At 37.1% G+C, this 14287-nt stretch overlaps 1 protein-coding gene across 6 annotated transcripts in view; it reads right to left on the reverse strand.

The window, feature by feature from the left end:
• ICA1 (islet cell autoantigen 1) overlaps positions 1 to 14287 on the reverse strand; it is a 66407-nt gene that overhangs the window by 17956 nt on the left and 34164 nt on the right. For all 6 annotated transcript variants that reach the window (XM_088162210.1, XM_088162193.1, XM_088162227.1 and 3 more), the window contains 2 exons: positions 5730 to 5855; positions 5449 to 5547 (listed from right to left, as the gene is read on the reverse strand). In XM_088162210.1, the coding sequence (XP_088018336.1) occupies positions 5449 to 5547; positions 5730 to 5855 (225 nt within the window). The remainder of the gene's footprint in view (positions 1 to 5448; positions 5548 to 5729; positions 5856 to 14287) is intronic.

Here is a 14287-nt window from a genome sequence, read left to right on the forward strand (position 1 = left end):
ACTGTCCCTCTGCAGTCTGAAAAGCTGTGCTACAAGATAACAACGTGCAGTTTCATGGTCAGCATTTTTATAACCAAAATTTGGAGATGAGAACAAGCCAACACAAGCATTATAGATTGATCCTGAAGTGGTAAATATACTACTGGTTGTCACTTTTATGCAACAATTAGAAATTCTGTCTAAAAAATTAAATAAAGGAGCACAGCAATTATGTAAAACAGATGTTAGCAATGCAATTATTTCTATCTCTATCAAATTATTTTGCTGTAAAGGTGAAAAAAATTTCCACTTTCTAAAGTCCAAGTCAGTTCCTGAAAAATTTAACCATGTTACATGTGAATAGTCTTGACCATCTGTAATTAAATTTATTAATATTGCCCTGATAGTCATAGTAATGCATCTCACCCCAGCTTCTCCTCACGCCTCCCCCACTACCAAAAATCTAAGGGTAAAACAGAGAAGTCACCTTCCATACAAAAATGAAAACCCACAAAAATGCAGTGGTATTGCATCTGGAATTTGAACAAAACATTAATGTGTTTCATGAGAAAAGTTAAACAAAAAAACACGGCCTAAGTGACTGAGTAAAAATTCGGGTGCCCAGCCCATTTGTCACAACAAAAGCATTCCCAGACATGTTGCAGGTCTTGTTTGCACTGCCCAGTTAACCAGGACAGCTGAGTCCCCAGAAGGAGCATTCCAGTTTCTGCTTGGTTCAGTATTTGTCTGTATGAGGAATCTATACTTCAGTACTTTAGAAAAAACTAAACTTCTATATTTGCCATGTGCTGCAGTTGCTTTTTTTCCCCCTCTCAGTAAGTAAATTCTACATAAATCTTCTGATTAATTTGTCACAAGCAGCCTCAGCATTGGAGACATGGTCAAAAGATGAAGGTCACAAAAACAGCAATAATAAAAAAAGCCTTAAAGAAATGAACCTTATTCTGTGGTTCCCACTTTTTTATTTGACACTGTTGTTAACCAGAATGACATGTAAATGTACTTCTTCTTGGATACTGAATAAAGGACACTAGCCAGCTCAGCTACATCACCTATGTATGAATATCACCCTTTACCTGCATTTGTACTGGGTATTGATTAGACTGCACTCCTTGTGCTATTAAAATTTATGGGAATTATTCCATTGACTCCAAAAAGTCCTGGACTAAAGTTCAAGAACATACAAATATCAACTATACTTGCACAGAAGTGCAGTGTAGAGAAAGAAAGCAGCTCTCCATTATGGGGACTGGGCTGCTTTAGGCACTGGATATCTTCACCCCAGGACACACAGGCGACTGAATCAGGAGGTGATGGTTAAACTGTTGTGGTTCTCTGCCTGCCACCAAGTATAGCACCTCAGAGCTTGCTCCAAAATGGGTTGTAAAGGTTTTGGACAAAGACCACAACTACTTTAACCACTACCTGGCTATACAAGTTAAAGAAAATTATTAGAAATAAAGTCTGCATAATCACAAAAGAAACCCCAAAAATGAAGAGGGAAATAAGCGTCCTTCTTTAAGGACCTATATTTTAAGAAGCTTCCTTCGTCAGTGTTTCAGGACATCCATATTTAAGGGACTGTGATCAAACCACGGAAACAGCATATAGAAATGGAGTTCACAAGTACCTTGGGAAGGAAACAGCATGACAATAATGGCAACTACTATTTCCTGTATTAGAAAAGTAAACATACCTCTGAAACATAGCTTTGGTTTCAATGGCAATTATGATAAAAATTGTTAAAAATTAGAAGCTGTATTTTGATGCAGTAATTCCATGTAACAACTTTATTCAGACTCAAAATCAGATACAAAATAATGAAGTTATTTTCTTCACCCCTGTCTCCCTCTACTCTTCATTCTGAGGTTCGCTACAAACTCAGGATCTTTTAAAAAAATTTAAAAAAGCTAGAGAATGAGTATGAAATGAAACTGAAAGTTAAAAAAGCCACAGTCAACCATTTTCTAAACATGAACCCACAGTAATGTGATCGCTACTGTCAGTAGGCACAGAAATGAAACCATGAAATTCTGGTAATTGTTTCAGGTTACATTAGAAGAAAGGGAAGAAGGCTCAACATCTACAAAGTGTAGTGATTAAACAGTTATGACAACACAGACTGAGTTCAGACCAAAGTGAGCACATTTCAGCTGGACTCCTGACTTGGCTGCTCAGAGCACACAGATGTGTAACTTCACAGCACTCTTCTGGCTGCTCATGTGGACTAGAATGGATTTTGTTGTGAGCTACACCATGTATGTGGCTTAAAGTAGGATCCTTGCATCTTTAGAAACCTATTTTCTGAGGTTTTTTAATCTCTCTTTTACTACAAAAATCAGAGTAAGACCTTACACACCAGCAGAGCAAGTTCAGAGTCTTTCATTCTACCCGATGTGTCCGTCTCTAACACAAAAAGTCAATCAGTCAATCAGATATTTCACCTGCTGCCTGTACTCAGACTAAGTACCCAAGCCAACACTGTAGAGTTAACTCTGGTTTCTGCTCAGGCTCCATTTCTGACTGCTATTCACTCACTAAATTCCTTCACCTGCATCTGGGCTGCTTTCAAGTCCGGCCAAGATCATCTGGATTGCACATAAAATCTGCCCTCCACAGTTAAATCACCAGTGTTGACACTGCACTCAGCTCACCCACAGCTCCTCCCAAGTGCCTTGGACAACTGATGCACTTCTTGACAGAGAAAGAATCAAAGCAACACAACTAAGGAAAGTTTCAGGAGCCAGGCATACATTCCAAGATGTCACAACATTTATGAAAAAGTGCAACAGCACTGAGGAGACAAAAACTTGAATGTATTTAATTTGAGGGGAGAGCTGAAGAGGAAAAGCAAGTTGTCTCAGAATTTCCTCACAGACATTCATCAAGAAAAGTAATACCACACCTGCCCAAAACCCTTAAAGATGCAAAATCATAGGCAATCTTGTCTATGAGTAAAGTCATAGTTTGTGTTTGTCATAGTTCTGTTTGCCATGAGTGTGACAAACAGAAACAATAGAGGATACCCAACTACAGCAGAGGTCAGCAGAAAGCAACAGTGTTGTAGCACCTGTTTGAACAGAGTACTCCAAGGAAGTACTCCATGTAAGGAGCTCAGGCAGCAGTCTTCCACTTCACACAGAAATAAACAGATGCACTGAGATTTATGACTTTTGACTCCCTTACCAGGGCTACTATTATTTCTATGTTAATACAAACTCTTCAGGAAGTCTAATATTCTAGCATTTAAATGAAAAAAATGCAACTAAGGCAAATAAACAGTAACAGAAATTAGAAAAATATATTATTCATGAAAAGTAGCCTCTGAAATAAACTTGAATTCATTTGATAGATGTTAATTTCAAGACAATGTACCCTAACAGCTTTACCAAAACAGCAGCCCATGCTCTGTAATATTAAAGCAATGGACACAGTGACAGATACTTTTACATCACTATGCACAGAGTTGTTAGCACATTAATAATCATCTTTCATCAAGCATAAAACTCAAAAGTTAGGAAATACAGCTGCAATAGCACAATTATACTTCTCTCTGCACATACCCTGAAGCAAAGAAAACAAATGGGCTGCTTTTCATTAAGGGAGTTTGGCAAACATCTCTAAAGACAATGTTTTCTTTCCAGAAACAATCCCAAGAGGCATTTCAGAGTCTCTTTCCTGAGGTAAACCTGGTACACAAATGTATATTTATACTACAAAATACAAATAGCAGTTTTCTAGTACATAGCACCTCTTAATTTTTCAGTAAAACAATCTACGTCTAAGTCAAATATTAACTTGCATTTATTTCTTATTTTAAAGTAAAACACTAATCCTACATTCACATATGCTTAGTTTAATTCAGTTTCATTTGTATGAGCAAGATTTTGTCTTTCATGGAATCACAGAAGACAAAAATTATTTGCAAGCATCAAATCCAAAATTTAAGAAAGACCTTCTTTTATGGTATCAGGCAGGGAAAAATAGTCTAAAAGAAGAATCTTCCAATTAAATGTAGAAATGGGCACTCTGAAATATTTTATGTATATTTTAATCCAGTATATATTCTGATTTTATATTTTAATGCATGAAGTCAACAACAGAAATGGCATCTCCATTGGGTACATTTTTAGATCAAAAGTTTCTCCATCAGAAACTATACTACCTTAGATCAGCCATAGCTATCTACCATACTTCATTAAAAAAATAATACCTCATAATCTCAATTTTCAATTCGTTTGCAGGTCCTTTTTAATATACAGATACTCTGGCATGAACATATGATATGACTGGTAGGGATCAATTCCCTAACCATAATCACCTATTGTTATTCCACACCCAGGTGTAGCAGAGGTGAGATGGGACTCACCACACCCTTCAGAAGTGAAAGCAGAGCTCACTTAACCTAGTAATGCAGCAGCAGATATCTATTCTCTTAGGCAACACAATCTCACCTGATGCAATCACCAGATTCTGATTTAATCACCTTAGCAATCATTTAATGTAAACAACCAGAAACTAATAGCTGGGGACAAGAGATCAAGGAGAAGGCTTTGGTATAGAAAATAACTCCACACTCTAGAGACCCAAACAAGAAAACCTCTTATACTAAAAGCCAGTAACACAGTCTTAGTCCCAAGCAGCTGTTTTCTGGAAGCACAGAATTACATGAAATCCTTTAGTTTTAAACTATCTCCGGATGAGCATCATTTATCAGCATACGTATCAGTGCAAAAACAGGAAATCACATCTTTTCAGTGCAAGAGGTGAGCAATATAATTGGTTAAGATTTTCATAACAAAGGCTGCATCCTAAAGACACTACAATATGCCCAACCCTTTTTACAGTTACTTTTGGCTTCAAGGGAGTGCTTGTTACATGTGTGGGGTCAATATAGATGGTATTTCTTTATCACATATTCCCAATCTGCTTTCAAATTTAAATCATGGTGAAACGTTTCACAGGAAGAAGTTCAAAAGGTACAAAGCATCCCCAAATGTCTCTCATCCTCCATCACAAGGGTGAACCAAAGCAGGTGCATTTTTTTTCCAAGTTCTTCTCCAAGGTGTCCAAATGTTACCATACATCTTGAATCATCTCATATGTTATTCAAATAACCAAATTTTTAGATACAAAAGAGCATGAAGAATAAATACCCAGCAACAATACAGGCTACCTACACAAATTAGACTGAAATTGTTTTGGACCAAAGCAAAGATAAAAATATTCTCAGAAACCGTTTAACATCAGGTAGGTAAGAAAAGAGCCCACCAGCACAGCTGGTCAAAAGGACATAATCAGAAAACCTGTATTTAAATGAAAAGACAGAACAGGGATAAAAGTGTCAGAAAACATATGGAAAAAAACATCAATATGTGCCTTCTATATCCTTGTATGATCTCATACTGGTTATAACTGGGCAAACATATATATCTATATATTTCTTACCTTCAACATAGTGAATTCATATGGCTGATAACCTTTGAAACTTTCATGGATGGCTGCCATCGTGTGTGAAGTTTTTTCCCAAAAATGAAGCAGTGTTGTCTGTAAGGCAGGGAAAAATTTCAGTGCCAATGCTAACACAAATCTGTTTTCAGTGCAAATTTCACATCTTCCCTCCAACACTAGCTACATATTCTTAAGGTTTAATATTGCCATGGTAACCTCTTAAAAAGCCACAATAACAGGAAAACATTCGTTCAGAAGTCAACATTTTCCTTGGATACCTGATATGTTGTTAACACATGAGAAAGGAGGTTGCATCTGCTGGCTCCCAGAAGATCCACTTTTTGACAGACATCAGTCTTCAGTTTGTCAAAGTTGAGTTTTGCATGTCGCACTTGTGCTTGAACCTTCACATAAAGGGACAATTGTTTATGTAGTGATTTTTTTTCTCCATTTTTAAGGAAAGAGCAAACTAATACAACCTCTAGGGAAATCAGACAACGGAACAGACTCAATTAAAGTTTTATTTCCATCAATCCCACTGAAATTAAGATAAACTGGCTGATAAATGGTGCTCTTACTATCTTCTCTGTTATTGCTTTTTGTAATATAATCAGTGAAGAATTTTTGTTTTCTAAGCCCTGTTTTGTGTGATGGGTATTAGTATAAAACATACACTGAGAACAACTGAAAAGATACTCATATTGGTATCTCTTTCAAGAAAGACAAATTCAAAGCCCAACCAACAAATCTGGATCTAAAAGTTTACTACAAAATATAGAGGTGCACAGTCAAAGACAAAGTAAGAGACAAATTACAATGACAAGGTTTAAAGTCCGTCTCCAATGATACAGCACTTCAATATCTTTGGATTGCTACAAAAAATTTCACTCATAAAAGTTCTTGTTCTAAAACAGGAGGGCCTTTTCTGTTTACTGCTATCAGAAAAATACCAAGTCTCCTTTACCTAGGAACTAACAATTTCAGTTTAAAGAGGTTTTAGTTTTTCAAATTATTTTTCTATCACCTATTAAGTACATATACATGCACATTAAGTACATTAACAAGACCCTGTTCCACAAACTGCACATGCTTGGCAACAACACTGACATGATTTGGTACCAGGGTAGAAGGCTGATGTAGGCATTTAGTATCCAGGATTTTCCATTTTTGTGGCAGCTTTGCACACTACCCAAATATTATATTAATGAAAGATAGTTATTTAAATTCTGTAAACAAATTTTGTTACCGTTTTCTTCCAATGGAACAGGAAATAATTAAACCACAAAACGTAATGAATTTCCTATAACTATTTCAGAGTTAAAATAAAATATTTACCCCAAAAATAAAATGCTTGACAACGAAATAAAAGAATTACTGAAGTATACAACACATTTCTTTCCTTTTCTGGCCTAACTTGGAGAGTAAACCTGTTTTGTCCAGAATATGCAAACTCAGCCAAAGATTTGTCAAACTTGTAGGCTCCTGATCTTCAGAAGCAAATCTGGAACTTTGCAGTAAGTGCCTTGTGCAGTAAGAACAAATACATACATCTCATAATGCAATCTGAAACGTTATGGTTACTGTACTTCAGCTCTTATTTTCCCAAACTCAGAGTATACAAGACCCCCAACCAAGCAGAAAACCAGCCAAAGATCTGCATCACAAATTCATCCCATGGACCTACTCATACAAATTGTGGGACTCCTGGATTGTGGACACGTAGCAACTTTGTTTCACTGATCAAGCTGAAGCACATCAGCCGAATCTGCTCATAAGGAAGAAACTATTGCAACTGAAAATTTGCCATAAATGCAGAATCTTACAGGTGAGATTCAGAAAAGGATGATGCTAAAAGAAAAAAACCAAACACTTCTTTCTTTTTTTTGTAAAGAGTAGTGCTACTCTACTTTTACAAAATAGCTCTGTGGTTACTGCATTCATTCAGAAGAGGAAGCCTTCAAGGATGACTCCACCAAACAATCAGTGAACAAATCTTGAGTTCCAGTAATAACAATGACAACTGAAATGTCTGACTGGATCTAGTGCTCTAACCACGTGAGTAAAACACCTTTTTGATAACTTGTTTGCTGTCTTTGCATGCTGAAGAGTTAAAAAGAGAAATCTCCAGAAGATAGAGGACTTCTTAGGTAGTTAGGAGATGTTTCAATGAGGTAAAGACAGATCTGAACTTCCTCAGGAAGAAGGAAATGGCTCCAACAGTTTCCACTTCTTAGGCAAGCATGACAAATGCTAAACTATGATATAAAAAGCAAGGAGCAGCTACTGCCAAGATATCTACTATAAGGTATGCAATTTCATGAAAAGCCTTACCCAGTCAGAGTTACACTGTCATGAGCTAACGCTGCCTCTTAGTTTGGGATCCTTAAGGATTGCTACACTTCTGGCTTGTGTCTGATGGAAGCCTAAGCAAGGCACCATGCCAGGAGTGCCATCCCAGGCACAGCTGTCTAGTCAAAACAGAACACGGGTAAAGAGCTTATGGACCTCCAAAACTGAGCAGCAATGGAGGAAGACAGGAGCAGTGGCAGGAGAAGTGCAGAAGTGCTGGATAAGGACACTGTCCTGTGTTATGTCCTCAAATCCTTTATTTGCTTTAGCTTCAAGTGCCTGCGAGCACAGTTACAACTTCAGTGTGAAAGGAGAGCTGTGAAGAAAATCATGGGCCTGTGCAAAAAGGAACTTCTAACTGAAATCCAAATATGGAATTATGTACATCTCTTGCCATAAAGAATTCCTGCAACGTATGGAGATTTAAGTAAGAGATATTGTAGGGTTTTGGAAAAAATAATCTCAGTTATGGCCATGAAAATTCAGAGAAATTCAACTGATGTAAATGGAAATGTGCCACATATATAACTATATTTTACAATGCTGCAGCTGAGAATAGAATCCCTTTCTTACTCAGTATATCACAGCACTGGTGAAAGCACAGTAAGAACAGCTGTGGCTTTGTAGACTGAAAGTCCAAGTAAGCAAAGAATGTTAGTTCTGGGGACTATAAATACTTTGCCAGAGATGGTGAGCCACAATTTTAAAAAAAGAAGTACTACTAAATGTAAATATGAATTCCTACTCCAACTCCTTAAAAAAGGAGAAAAAAAATCCATAAAACAAAAGCACCTGTATCGTTTGAGTTGCAGTCTTACTGCATACATTCTTCAGGGACATTTAGCAAAGAACAAGGTTGGCATTTATCTTAACTGAACATATAATTAGTACCTCTTTTAAAAACTAAAGCATTCATAAAGAGAAAGACATGATCCACAACACAATGTGGAATACAAACCCTTGTGTTTATCACGCTTATACAGATGAATCAAGATACTTAATGCTGTGTTACCAAATGTTACACACTTCTCTTGCCAACCAGATATGATATTATAAAAATTATTAAATTAAGCATGCTTTTAGGTTTTTTGATAGATTGAAAGTTTATTGAGCAGAAGTATTCTCCTTTCTTTCACCAGCAGTGCAGGATAACCAAGAAAGAACACCACACGCTACATCGGCATGACTTTTTGCTCTTTATCTGTGCCAACAAATGCATTTTCAACTTAAATTATTATTAGACATCTTTTAAGATTACTTGTTGGCTTCAGGAATTAGGTATAAAGCCTTAGTGCTTACAAAGCATAATCTACTTAATACCACACAAGTTATCAGAATGAACCTTTGGTTCTTTACTCAAGGGAAAGCTGATATAATACATACTAATCTTCTCCTTTCTCTGCAATTACTCTCCAAGACATGAGAAACAGGACCTCATTGTGGTCTCAGTAGCGAAAATTTTTATTCATATATTTAAGTTTACTAAAGCTGAACATACAAAATTTCTTGAAAATCCTGGTCTGAAAACTGTCGGGATTTTACTGACCCCAGCAGAACCACCTTGATCCAAACACAACCTGAACATTTTATGATTAACTTCTAAGCATCTGAAACTACAGGTGCTAGATGTGAGGTTTATATTATACAAGAAAATCTTATGCTACTCTTGACATAAAGAGATTATTACTCATTCTCTTTTTCTAAGCAGCAACCTGAAGCAATTTCCTGCTTTTTTTCCTCTGCTTTTAATTTCCCAATGCAAACACCTAAGTTCAATATTCATAAAGAGCATACAAGAAAACAAATTTGGAAAGCATTATCTTAATCAACAGCTTGATAAACTATCAGATACCTGACAAACCTCAAAGAATTTCAAGGGACTGAAATGCTACAACCCTAAATCCTGAGGGCTCAAAATTTTGTCAGATTCTAGAATGCTTGGTTGTAAGGGCAAATACTTGCTGACAGTTTCCTAAACAGTATCACAAAGTGGATCAGGTTGGAAGGGACCACAGTGGACCCTCTGGTCCAACCTCCCTGCTCAAGCAGGGCCATCCCAAAGCACACGGCACAGGATTGCGCCCGGACAGTTCTTGAGCATCTCCAGCGACAGAGACTCCACAGATTTTCTGGGCAACCTGTTCCAGTGTGTGGTCACCTGCACAGTAAAGAAGTTCTTCCTCATGTTCAGGTGGAATTTCCTGTGCATCAGTTTCTGCCTGGTGCCTTTTGTCCTGTTTCTTGGCACCACTGAGAAGAGTCTGGTCCATCCTTTTGGCACCCTCCCTTTAGATACTGACAGACATTGACAAGGTCCTTTCTTCAGTCACCTCCTCCAGAGTCTGAACAGGCCCAGCTCCCACAGCCTTTCCTTATAAGAGAGATGCTCCAGTCCCTAAACCATCTTTGCCACCCTCCACTGGACCCAGTCTAGAAGCTCCATGTCTCTTTCTCACTGAGGAGCTCGGAGTTTGACACAGCACTCCAGGTGTGGCCTCACTAGGGAAGAGTAGAAGGGCAGGATCATCTCCTTTGACCTGCTGGCAATGCTTTTCCTAGTGAAAACCATGATACCATTGACCTTCTTGGTCACAAGGGCATTGCTGGCTCATGGACAGCTTGTTACCCACCAGTACCCCTAGGTCCTTCTCCACAGACCTGCTTTCCAGCAGCTATGCTGGAAATCTTTATTCAAACAGAAAAATTCTGATCTTCAAGCATGATAACATTAAAAAAAAAATCCTCAGACATAGTTTAAAAATTCTATTCAGTATGTTCAGTTACTATAATGCAGATTTGCCTTGTACTTTCAAGGAGTCTTTATGCTGTCTACAGTACATCTGTGTTACTACTTTCTTTCAGTCTCCTATAAAATGCAAAATGTATTTTCAGTAGTAGCCTAATTTCAAGGACAATTCAGCTAGTGAAGCATCATCTCCAAAATTATGTTGGATAAATGTACTAACTCACTTTACATATGGTATATTTTTGTCTCAGCATTTCCAGCATAGAAGGAGAAACAGATGCTTTTAGTCTAATTTGTCACCCAACCTCTCACTTACTCGATCTGAAAAGCATGCACAGTGTGTGTATAGGCTGGAAGGAGGGGGATAAGTAAATCAAGGGGGAAAAATGCCTGGAATATAGCAAACCTTCCTGTTTGGGGCTCTGGGTAAACTTTACCAGCAGATGGAATCAGTGCAGATCTTTGCATTAAATAAGTGTAGCACCTTCTGGCATACCTGATTGTTGTAAAGACTACATGAAAATGAAATCAAACTGTAGTTTGAGGACCAAGTATTTACCATAGAGCACTGCTTACAGCATTTCTGCATATGGCACAGAAAACATAAAGAACCAGATTCTCAGTTCCCACAAAGTCTAATAATTTCATAGTTTGAGTGGTGTTTTGATAAGGAGCATCCATTACACTTTCACATGAATATAACTAAGTACTTCTTGGTTTATTTTTCCCTTTCTTTTTAATTCAAGATTGATGATACACAGTCAGAGAGCAAAAAAGGTGATGTTTAATACAAAATAATGCCTGTAACTAAACTTCTTCACATGAAAGGTACGGACTTCCAACGCCTTGTGCAGTATGAAAGCTGATTTCCGTGTGCTTTGGCATATTCTACATTTTGCAGATTATATTTTCACTCAGCTGCTCCCTTGGGTTGGAATAGTATTTATTGCATTCATTAATCTCTGCTCCATCATTTTTTAAGAATAACACATAAAGTGGTTAAAGAAGAGTGGGCATACTTTTGTTCATCTGCTTCAACACTGGTTATTAAAATATTCATTTATGATCTGATGAGAAATACTGGTAGAAATTAATTTTGGGAGACAAAATGTTGTAAGTGAGCCACGTCTAACTAAAAGGAAAAACTACTTGGACAGTATAAACAGATCCAAATAATATCTTTAAGTCCGAAGCTGAGCAGATGTGATGCCCAAATTTGTTCAAGAAATGAAACTATTCTTGAAATTTGAATTAAGATAATTTTAGTGCAGAACAAGTTCCAATAATACATTTCTCAAATTTGCCATTCTGGACTTAATGATGATTGTCTCTGCTTGTGCAAAAGCCCTATGCATCTCACTCTATTAAGCTTGATTAAGCAAATTTGCAGTCATGTTGCAATTTATAAAAAGAACTTAATTACCATTGCATGTCTACCAGCATCACTCTGGAAACCAATCAAACACCTCCTATAGAAGGTGTCCCTGCCCACGACAGAGAGGTTGCAACTAGATGATAATTAAGGTCCCTCCCAACCAAACCACTCTGATTCTATGAGAAGTACTGTCTACCCATCTGCCACAAAAGAACAACTGGCATGTCAGCTTTGAAAAATCACTTATGTTTGTATTTTGAGGTACCTTAAATATATTGGCAAGTTCATGTGGAGAGACAGCAAGTAGGTGAAAGCTGAATTGGAGATATATTAGGTCAGTTGCACTGCAAGAGAGAAAGATTCTGGGAAGGAAGATGATACAACTTTCTGATGTCCTGAAGTGGTAGAAATCTCCCATTATATACAGACTTGAACATGGCAATTCTATCATAAGATAGAAAACAACACAAAAACTTCTAAGACACCAAAAACCATTTTTCTAGTGGCTGAAATATTCATGGTGAGAAACAAATAAAGTACTCCACTAAAACATAGTGATATCCAACATAATCCAATGAAATCAATACCAATCGAAATAACTGCAAATACCCACTAGAATATTACCTGCCATCATTACTCAGAGATTTTAAATTTAATTCTTCATGACAGTCCTGGAACTCAGTATAAACAATAGAAGAAGAATGCTTAAGTACACAAAAGAAAATTAAGATAAAAAAAGAAAAAAGGCAGAAGCAATGCTATATTGCTGCATAACAGAGTATATATATCCATCTTAACATGGATTAGTTGTAACAGTAGCTGCATTTCCTTGTATTTACTGGGACCAGATCATGTTTCTCGGCCTGAAAACTCAATATGAAACATCAACTGTCTACAAACAGAATGACCATAAAGTCAGTATAAGTTGATTAGAAGGTTTTTTAAATTTAATTTTTTCATTTAATTTTTTTCATTTTTTATTCTAGTCAGAACCATCAAATCTCCATGACTTAAACATGTATTTTGCTCTCCTTATGCTACAATGAAGAAGCTTAGAGAAAAAATATAGTCACATTATAACCGAAATGTTATTCCCCCAAACCCAGCAGCTTTCACGCAAACTTTGTCATTCAAACCTGCTACAATTTACTTAATTTACTTTTTTTTTCAGTATGTTAAAACCATTTTATAAAAAATTTGGTAACTGTGGATGACAAAATTTTAAACTCCAAGAAGCACCAAAAAGGGTATCATATTTTCTCCAATTTTGTGATTTTCACATGTCCCATTAGGACATAGTCTATGGCACCTATCCCCTTGGTCATTCATACCTAAGCCAGCTTTGGGAAGCTCCACAGGCTTTCGAGAAAAGCCTTGCTGGAGAGCTGCTATGTATTTCATCAGAGAGGTTAAAGGCAGTACAAACCAGCAATGAACATCACAAAATACTACTCCTGCACTTATCCTCAGGCATGCCTTGCACCCACAAAAGTATGCTAGGTGTGCCTAGCTCAGGCTTTGACATCCACCTTGTCATCTTGTGGCCTATGGTAGTGGATACAGATCTAGCAAATACAAACAACTAACGGTAGAATTCAATTAATATTATCCTGTTCCTCTCCTCTGGACTATAAAGAGAACTCTCATTGATCAATCCAGGTGTAGACATCTACAGAGAACACATCTAAAGTTATGTTTGATAAATCCTAACCTAAATGACATCCAGAAAATTATTTCCTTTATTGCTAATAATAACTGTAAGTATTTGAACGTGTGCCTAATTTACCCTTTTAGTTCATCCAGTATAACCTTCCAAGCCATGATTCTTGATAAACTCCTGATGAAAAGACTGAGGAGTCTCAGCACCTTATGTATTGTGGTCTAACCAACTTTTCATCTTGTTATTGTTAAATGAGACAGATTGACTTATAAACACCTCATCTTAGCTTCCCCTAGTCCCTGTATTACACTTTTTTATACTCTCCTCTCCAGGTTTTCAGTCCAGAGATGTGAACTGTGATCTGTGCTTGCTCAAACTGCACCAAGAGAAACCACTGGGTTACAGCTAAGCTGCATCTTTACATAAGATCTTCACAAAAACTCTCGCAAAAAGCTTTTAACTCTAGTTGTAGAGCTGCAACTAGCAGTTTGCTGCTGGGAGAAATGAATTAAATATACAAAAGAGATGAAATTGTGATTAAATACACAAAAGAGCTCTTTAATCTAGGACTTCAAACATACACTGTTTTGTTGTTTGTACCTCCAGTCACTGAAGACGAGGCCATTGTGCTCAGGATACAAATATATCACAGATGAAGTACAACTACCATTCTCTGTTCTCTTCTTTAACCCTAGAGCCTCTTACT

The sequence above is a fragment of the Sturnus vulgaris genome, chromosome 1 (genome assembly GCF_052056855.1).
Source record: "Sturnus vulgaris isolate bStuVul1 chromosome 1, bStuVul1.hap1, whole genome shotgun sequence".
NCBI classification, from domain to species: domain Eukaryota; kingdom Metazoa; phylum Chordata; class Aves; order Passeriformes; family Sturnidae; genus Sturnus; species Sturnus vulgaris.